Source organism: Stegostoma tigrinum, chromosome 7 (assembly GCF_030684315.1).
Source record: "Stegostoma tigrinum isolate sSteTig4 chromosome 7, sSteTig4.hap1, whole genome shotgun sequence".
Classification (NCBI taxonomy): Eukaryota; Metazoa; Chordata; class Chondrichthyes; order Orectolobiformes; family Stegostomatidae; genus Stegostoma; species Stegostoma tigrinum.
In genome coordinates, this window is record NC_081360.1 from 35,038,819 (window position 1) to 35,048,207 (window position 9,389).

At 44.1% G+C, this 9,389-nt stretch overlaps 1 protein-coding gene across 1 annotated transcript; it reads left to right on the forward strand.

The window, feature by feature from the left end:
- Positions 1-4,376: 4,376 nt before the first annotated feature.
- On the forward strand, positions 4,377-8,582 carry LOC125454426 (caveolae-associated protein 2-like). Its single transcript, XM_048535162.2, has 2 exons — positions 4,377-5,218; positions 7,062-8,582. Exons 1-2 carry the CDS (start codon positions 4,754-4,756, stop codon positions 7,848-7,850), a joined length of 1,254 nt encoding a protein of 417 aa, XP_048391119.1. The 5' UTR covers positions 4,377-4,753; the 3' UTR covers positions 7,851-8,582.
- The last annotated feature ends 807 nt before the right edge of the window (positions 8,583-9,389 follow it).

Consider the following 9,389-nt stretch of genomic DNA (forward strand, 5'->3'; position numbering starts at 1 on the left):
CTCCAAATCCACCAGGAAAACTAAAATATTGCCTGATGCAGGCTAATTAACCAGTCATTAATCTGAAGACACATGATTCTCATTTGCTACTGATTTAATCATAAAGAATATAACTTTAATCGGTGAACATTGTGTTTTAATAAATTAAAAATAGGTCCCTGCTGATTGCTTCAGAGACAGTAGGAACTGCAGATGCTGGAGAATCTGAGATAACAAGGTGTAGAGCTGGATGAATGCAGCAGGCCAAGCAGCATCAGAAGAGCTGGAAGGCTGATGTTTCAGGCCCAGAAGGGTCTAGGCCCAAAACATCAGCTTTCCTGCTCCTCTGATGCTGCTTGGCCTGCTGTGTTCATCCAGCTCTGCACCTTGCTATCCCCACTGCTTGCTATTGGGAATCTTTATCAGTCTTTGATCTGCCAATTCTCAACTTCCATCCTGGTGTAAGAAAGTTAACAATCCTGCATAATTGTTCATACCTGCCTCATTTTCCTTTCCTGGGTGTTTTAATAATTTCCACCCACAATCATGGCAAACACATATGCACACATGTTCAGGGACAGCTGGATAAACATTCAAAGTCACAGTCAAGGACAGACAGACAGGCAAACAGCAAAACCTAATCAGGAACAGATAAGTATAACTAGGAGCAGATACCACCACACCCAGATGCAATAAGTGACAGCCTGCAGAATCAGACACGCAAAAATACAATCAAGGGCAAGTAGGCACGACATTAGGACAGACAGACCGCCAATCACACAAACTGAAGATCAATGACAAGCAGGCACTATTCACAATGACAAAGAACAGATATATACACTCATATTAAACAATTGGCACAGGCAGAAAACTAAACACATCACCTATGACAAAGGTAGACGTACATAGCCACACACTAGAGACACTTGGGGCAGGCACATGGATGGATTTAACTAAACACAGTGACGATATAGTGATATATAAATGAGATTGAGTGAAGACTTTCACAGCCACTGTTGGTTAGAACTAATCTATCTTAATGCCTCAGCATTGATAAAAAGTCAAAACTTGTCAAATCACCTTAAAAGAAGACCTGCATCACTGTTAAAAAGCTGTGTTCCTCAAAAATATGCATAGCTCACAAAATGTCAAGAACAACTGGTCAAGCAGAGGTGGTAACTGCAGTGTTGAGTTTTAAGTGATTAATTAGCCAAGCAGATGAACTGGTAAAGAGAATCCTGTTTACCTCTATTTGCCGACTTACCCATAATTACACACACTGAAACCAGTTGCGCAAACACAGGCAAATGCATCCTTGTATATATGTCGGAGCTTGGGTCATGTATTGCATTATTGATATAACGAAGTTACCTGCCGGTTCTGTTCCTATAACTTTGAATTTCATTTTGATTTTTTAAACAACAAGAAATAATAATGTCGCCAAATGGTGTACTGAATACCAGTTGAAAGTGGCTGTTAACAAAATTTCCCACCCCCAACTCACGCCAGCAAAGCCAAGAACTTCAAGTTCAGGCCAAGAGTCATAGAGCTGAACGATTGTCTGTATATTCCTGGGCAAAATATTCGCAATCATTGGACTGGTTAGATAACAGCAAGAAGTGTGCCAAAATAAGGTGAGAATGAAAATAAATACTATTTTCAATGTTACGAAAAATATAAACCTCACCAGTGAGCAGTGATGATCTTATTATTAGCCAATCTCACTCCACGTTTGCGGTTCAAGATTCTCTCCCGCAGTAGTGAGAAACTAGACGGTGTTCCCATTATCTCTGATACAATTTTAACCTCACTGCGAAGCCTCTTCCAGGGATGCCTAACCTGAAGAAGTTACCCTCCTCCCTCCAGACAAACCTCAGGGGATCTCTCTCCCACTGCAACACTCTTGTCCTCTCCACCTATCTTCTCCTCTATTCATCAGCGATCAAGCTCCTCCTCTCTCCCTATTTATTCCAGATCCCTCTCCCCATCCCCCTTTTCTGATGAAGAGTCTAGGCCCGAAACGTCAGCTTTTGTGCTCCTCTGATGCTGCTTGGCCTGCTGTGTTCATCCAGCTCTACACCTTGTTGTCTCATACATAGAGGCTGATTGTTTTTTTAAACAGATGACCAAATCCTATCTCTAGAGCCCACCTCAACTTTGGAATGACATGATCATGCTATCTCGTCGTTAATCTTCAACTTGATTAGATGCAGCTCACCACTTCCTTCTCCAAATCCAACTCACCACCATAATAATAAAATGTGAGGCTGGATGAACACAGCAGGCCAAGCAGCATCTCAGGAGCACAAAAGCTGACGTTTCGGGCCTAGACCCTTCATCAGAGAGGGGGATGGGGTGAGGGTTCTGGAATAAATAGGGAGAGAGGGGAAGGCGTACCGAAGATGGAGAGAAAAGAAGATAGGTGGAGAGAGTATAGGTGGGGAGGTAGGGAGGGGATAGGTCAGTCCAGGGAAGACGGACAGGTCAAGGAGGTGGGATGAGGTTAGTAGGTAGATGGGGGTGCATCTTGAGGTGGGAGGAAGGGATGGGTGAGAGGAAGAACAGGTTAGGGAGGCAGAGACAGGTTGGACTGGTTTTGGGATGCAGTGGGTGGAGGGGAAGAGCTGGGCTGGTTGTGTGGTGCAGTGGGGGGAGTTGTTTGTTGCGAACTGAGCGGAGGTGTTCTGCAAAGCAGTCTCCAAGCCTCCGCTTGGTTTCCCCAATGTAGAGGAAGCCACACCAGGTACAGTGGATGCAGTATACCACATTGGCAGATGTGCAGGTGAACCTCTGCTTAATGTGGAATGTCATCTTCGGGCCTGGGATAGGGGTGAGGGAGGAGGTGTGGGGGCAAGTGTAGCATTTCCTGCGGTTGCAGGGGAAGGTGCCGAGTGTGGTGGGATTGGAGGGCAGTGTGGAGCGAACAAGGGAGTCACGGAGAGAGTGGTCTCTCCGGAAAGCAGATAAGGGTGGGGATAGAAAAATGTCTTGTGTGGTGGGGTCGGATTGTAGATGGCAGAAGTGTCGGAGGATGATGCGTTGTATCCGGAGGTTGGTGGGGTGGTGTGTGAGAACAAGGGGGATCCTCTTTGGGTGGTTGTGGCGGGGGCGGGGTGTGAGGGATGTGTTGCGGGAAATGCGGGAGACGCAGTCAAGGGCGTTCTCGACCACTGTGGGGGGAAAGCTGCGGTCCTTGAAGAACTTGGACATCTGGGATGTGCGAGAGTGGAACGCCTCATCGTGGGAGCAGATGCGGCGGAGGCGGAGGAATTGGGAAGAGGGGATGGTATTTTTGCAGGAGGGTGGGTGGGAGGAGGTGTATTCTAGGTAGCTGTGGGAGTCGGTGGGCTTGAAATGGACTCACCACCATCTCGTTGCATACTTCATGAACAGTGACCGCCTGCACCCTTTGGCAGGGGAAGGTTACTCTCTGACCTGCTGAACTTTTTCAATCAATGCAACACTGACTTGTGGATTCAAGGCCTTCTGTAAAAATCCACCGAGCAGCCACTGAGGACAGATTGTCAATTCCTGCTTCCAAGAGCTTTGAGAACGACACGACGTGAGCAACCTCACCATTTTTAAGCAAGGAAAAAAAATCTTTTTCCTCTCTCCATAGACGCTGCCTGCGTTGAATAATTCCAGTATATATTTTCGTTTTTATTTGTCCTGAGTTCTAGCATGAGCAGCGGGTGGGCGTGTGTTTTATACTGACATGTGGAATATATAGCACAGCGAACTTCTCTAAACAACTATGTGGAAGGGTTGCCGGAACTAAAAAGTCGTAGGTTGCTGCTGTGGTGTGCAAATATATTTACATTAAAAATACGTTGAAAACCAATGATTGCTGAACATGACTCGCAAGATTCGCGTCTGAGTATATACTGTTGCAGTGTACGGAGTGTTGAAAATTAAAGATACTTTAGTAAACTATCCTGAGCACTTTACATCACAACTTAAACATCCCTAGCCCCTCCTTCACATTCCATGGATTCAACTGCAAGAACTTTACTGCCATCTGCAGGAAAAAGTTCGCTCCTACCAAGACTGTAGCGGTCTATCCTTCGCCAAGCCTGTTATGGGAAGTCCTCGGCTGTTTTGAAAGAAACAGAGACACACGGACTCCAAAGATTTATTTTAAGTTTGCATTTAAATTAGATGGCTGCATGGAAGCAACATTTGTTTTCGTTTTTTTGAAAGACGTGTTTTAAAATAACCAGCTGCCGTTGCATTGCAATTGGCTTATTCTAAAGTTTGTTTGTGCAGTGTGTATAAAGGTCAGTGATGCGTACACCGCCTGAGTGTCCTATGAGGAGCGGCCAATGCACGGCTACATTTGCACAACTTAGAACATGGGAGCAAATGTCGAGGAAAACCGCACCCGTCACATCGTTCCCACCCCGCTCCCTTCAGCCAATTGCAACAGTAGGCCGGGGGCCAGGCTAGATTTGATTTGCTTTAACAGGATCCGGACGTTTTACAAAATGTTATGGCATTTATGGAAAAAATTAATTTCCAGGGGAGCTCAAACCCCGCCTGTAACAAGGCACAGTTTTACTGGGCGTACACGTATAGCACTGGACCTTGGGAGTTTTCCGTAACTGGGTCCCTGCAGTAAGGCGGTGGTGAGAAGTTACAATAAACAGCCCCAGGAGAAGGAGGAGGCAGCCGGGTTCAAACAAAGAGAGAGAGAGGGAGGGGTGTGAGCTTCAGTCTTTGCAGTTTGCAACTCTCAAACTGAGAGCTGCAGCGCCGAGATCGAGTTGGTGGGGAGATGGGAGAAGACGGAGTGCAAGCGGAGAAAAGCAGCGGGCAGGCCGTGCAGGGAACCCCGGAGGCTAGTCCGAGTGTGGAATCCAGCTCGCCCCCCAGCCCGGCTCCGGCAGGAGGCTCGATGCTGGATGGCTCGCAGGTCAACGCGATCACGGTGCTGGCTCTGCTCGACAAGCTGGTGAACATGCTGGACACGGTGCAGGACAACCAGAGGAAGATGGAGCATCGTCAGATCGGAGTGGAGAGCTCGGTCAGGGGCATCCAGAGCGACATCACCAAACTTTCCAAGAGTCACAGCACGACCAGCAACACAGTCAACAAGCTGCTGGACAAGTCAAGGAAAGTCAGCAGCAATGTGCAGGAGATGCGGGAGCGCCTGGACAAGCAGGCGGCGCAGGTCAAGAAGTTAGAGAGCAACCAGGCGCAGCTCCTGAAGAAGAATAACTTCAGAGTGCTGATCTTCCAGGTAAGTACGGCCAGCCATTGGGCACCCTGCCCATCCAAGCACAGCGGTGTGGGTCACAAACCCTCTGGGTAAAGTGACCAGTATCTGTCCACATCAACCTATGTTACTACTTACTGGCAAATTCAGAAGAGTATTCTGCACTTGGGAGTGGAATTAGCAAAAGCACACGTCCAGCCTTTTGGACTCATGATATCTGGACTCGACACAAGCACGCTTTTGAAGAAAGAATTACAAGGGATTAAATATATGCCCAACGTTGCATGTTTGGATCTCTGAACTCTTTCGATCAACTTGGTTTAAAAGCTGTTGGCTTTCATGGGGTTCTGTTTTTGCAAAGATTTAGCCAAACAGTTTGCGCTCCCGTGATGTGTTTGAAATGTTGGCGATGTAATCGACACATTCCCCGCCCTATCCACTGATTCCTGATGGCTTTTCCATGTTGCTGTACAGCGCATTAATTCCTCTGTTGCTGTGTGAGCAGGTACGGGCCTGGAGTGGGGTGGGATGGGTTTGGCTGTCTCTCTGAGCTGCGTGCACTTCTGCTGCAGTCACTTCATGAGCCCTGGAGCGGCTCATTATGGGGAAGGGTGGGATAGGGGTGGAATGCAAAGCAGCAAAGTTCGCAAAAGGCCCGCCTGAAACTTTACATCTCCCAACAGCTTCTCAACATCTTCCAAATATGTAGCATTAATTTGTGGGTTGCGAGGCTAATCTGTTTGAAGTTTTCATTTAAGAAAGCCTGCATTATCCATTTGAGTGAAATTGTAGGAGAATGAGTCACAACGCGGGGAATTCCTTCCAATATAAGTAATCGTGGGCCACGTTTATTTTTACAGCAACCGCAGTATTTTGCTTCGGATTCCTTGGACTTTGAGAGATTCTCTCTCGAACTCTCCAGGTTTGATCTTGAAGAAAAGTTAAAGCACATGTATCGTAACAGTGATTAGCAGTCGAAATGCATCGAGATGCCTTTCGACCACATCTTTGGGGTTTCCAACTCATTACCTGATTGATTGGTAAGACCCTCAAAGTAAGGAGGACTCTTGCCATGAGCACTGGCCCTGACAAGAACCAGCCAGCCTGGTGTTTTAAAAGTGGAACGACTGTTGTACAGCAGCTGACATTCAGCTGTGGCAGGGCAGCTGTCATTAGGCATATTGGGGAAAAAAATACAGGTTTGTAATCGCTTGATTGGTCATAGCCGTAAAGGTGCCTTCATGTTGTCAAATCCTGAACTGGCACTCAAAGAACTGGGAAATTAACCAGGGCTTGAAGGTAAATAATTTGCTTTTAATATTTTGGGTTACCTCAACCCAAAGCACAAGTGCCCAGAAATGTTTCGGACGAGGAAACAGGGCAAAGATACATATAAAGACAACAGAGCTAAATCTCAAATAGAGACAACACAGCAAATGAGAGCTAAGGTAATCTTTCAGTCTTGGCACGATTCTCTGAGTTTTTCTGATTCTATTTACCAACCAGGCTTTGTGTTCCTCAGATTTTCAGTAAGTGCCGATCCTTGCACTCATAACTTGTTGATTTTCTGTGAATTTTAATTCCCAAGATAAAATTTTTGTAGTAGCCTTATTCATATTTTCACACATCTCCCAATCAAAGAGCTAATTTCTCTGTTCACTGTTGCATGTGTATTTTTCAATCGGTTGTGAGATTATTCAGTTGCCTTCTTATCAGTACATTAATAACTGAATGTTAGATGAAAAATATTAAAAAGCAAAGTAGTAGTAGTTTTGGTCTGTAGCTATTTTTTTAAAAAGCTATAATTATATTTTTAAACTTCCATAGTGTGAGCAACTGTTGATTTATGCTTGATGAATAATTGCAGGAGGAAACAGAGATTCCAGCCAAAGTTTTTGCTGAGAAGCCAAAAGAAGATGTGGCAGAAGAAGCAGAAGGACATGTGGATGCGAACAAACCAGTGGAAGGTAGCCTTCCTTCACTGGAACTATCCTCAGATGAAGACGTCCGTGAAGGTGAAGATAATGATGGTGAAAGATCCGAGAAGTTGGAAAAGTCCAGGGCTGCAAAAATCAAGCGATCAAGCATGAAGAAAGTTGACAGCATCAAGAAAGCATTTTCCCGTGAGAACATTGAGAAAAGGATGAATAAGTTTGGCACAAAGATTGTGTCTCCAGAAAGACGAGAGAAGATTAAGAAGTCACTCACCCCCAATCAGCAGAAACCACAGTCAGCTAAGTCCTCCAGCTTCAAAGTAACCCCCATGACATTTAAGGTGAAAAAGGTAAGGAACGGGGAGACTCCTCCACAAAGTCCCGGTGACACAGTCAATACCATGGAAACTGATCCAGGTTCTCCTGAAGACAGCGAGTTCCCTGAAGTGCACTTGGGCCCCAATGTTTTAGCATCTGAAGAGGTTAAGGAGATGGTGGAGAATGCAGAAGATGAAATGGAAGAGGCAGAACTGGCAATGGGAAGTAGTAACAACCGGGGCATTGTGATGAAGGCAGAAAGCACAGAGGAGGCTGATATTCTTCTGGAGACTCTCCCTGAAGACCGGTCAGAAGGCAGAGTAAGACACATAGGCCCAAACATAGAGTTGCATATTGAGGAACCAGATGAGCCCGCTGTTTTGCAGATAAAGCAAACTGCCTAAACCCCTGCGAAATGGATCAATAATCCTCAATTTCTACACAAAAATCATGCTTGTAGTCATTATTAGCTATTGTAACTCAATGGGAAGTGACTGGTTAGGTTAGAGAGACTGAAGCATGTTGTATGAGGGGAAAATGAAAGAGAAGAGATAAATGAGTAATAGTCAAAGATGAAAAATGGTACTGGGCTGTGTTTATTAAAGTGTGTACTTGGTGAGGAAGCAGAAATGGCTTTGAAACGCTGGACAAAGTTTGTGTTACATGGTTTTTATACACAGGGCAGTGAAAGTTGTAGACCAAACACCAAGACAATGTTACATCAAAATGTATCTGTTGCAAAAATAAAAATGCTCTATTTTGATTCATAGCTGCAGACTATTTTTGAGTATACCAATTTTGGAAAAAAAAATGTGCATAAAACTGGTTCACTCAAACTTTAACTAAAAAGGAAGTAGTATTGTATTTTTACTCCCGTTGTAAATGTAAGCAGTTCAGCTACTCTGGTGTCATTTCATGGCTTGTGAAATGTGGATGAATTCCATTTTCTTCCACACTTTATTGCTGATTTTTGAGTAAAGCTTTCCTGAGATATAGTGCCACAATAATTATACAATCTAATGTGTAATATATTACTTTGTGAACATTCTTGTTTTCCTGTTTGCTACTAAACAAAATTAAAGCTTAAAGTGTTTTATAATCATAATTAAATGTGCAAATAAAGATGAATAAAAGTGGTTTGCTAGTTATTCCTGACTTATCTGAAACAACACAATGTTTGATTACCATAAATAACTTGATGTTAATTCGTCATTGCTCATTTAAAACAGTGTAGAATACATATCTTCCTTCATTTATGCCTAATTCCTGTAGCTAGCTGTGTCAGTCATATTAAGTGACAGTTGTTTCTGGTGTTGGTGATGATGAGTTTGATGGTGTCAAACAGAAGAATACTTTAGCATTCAGCCCAGTGACAGTTTGGGCACCAAAGCACATCTTCAAGAGGCTGATCATGTAATGTACTGTTTACTTGCTGGAATTTGTGTTGACATATCATGACTGTTCAAAACAAGATACTATTTTCAGCCAGGATTACACATTATCACAACTGGATTCCTTTACCTGTCAGTGAAAGCTGGAACAAAATCAGAAATTACAGGAGACGCTCCGCAGATCTGTCAGCATCTGTGGAGAGAAATCAGAGTTAACATTTTGGGTCGAGTGACCCTCACAGCCTCTCCTCCACTGATGTTACTAGACCACCTGAGCTCTTCCAGCAATTTCTGTTTTGTTTTGTTTCTGACTTACATCATCTACAGTTCTTTCGGTTTTAATAAAAGCTGGAATTTGGAATAGGGATGTATATGTTTATTACTGAGCTTTATCTTTCTATTCCTTTCTTGTAGACACCGTTTGTAATCATGTTTTGGGCAAGGAAATGTACTCTACTTTTTTCTGTTGGACAATAACTTGCATTTATTTACAGAAATATCAAGGTTTTCACAGAGGTGAAAGGAATGGGGTACCAATAAATGACTTCTTAA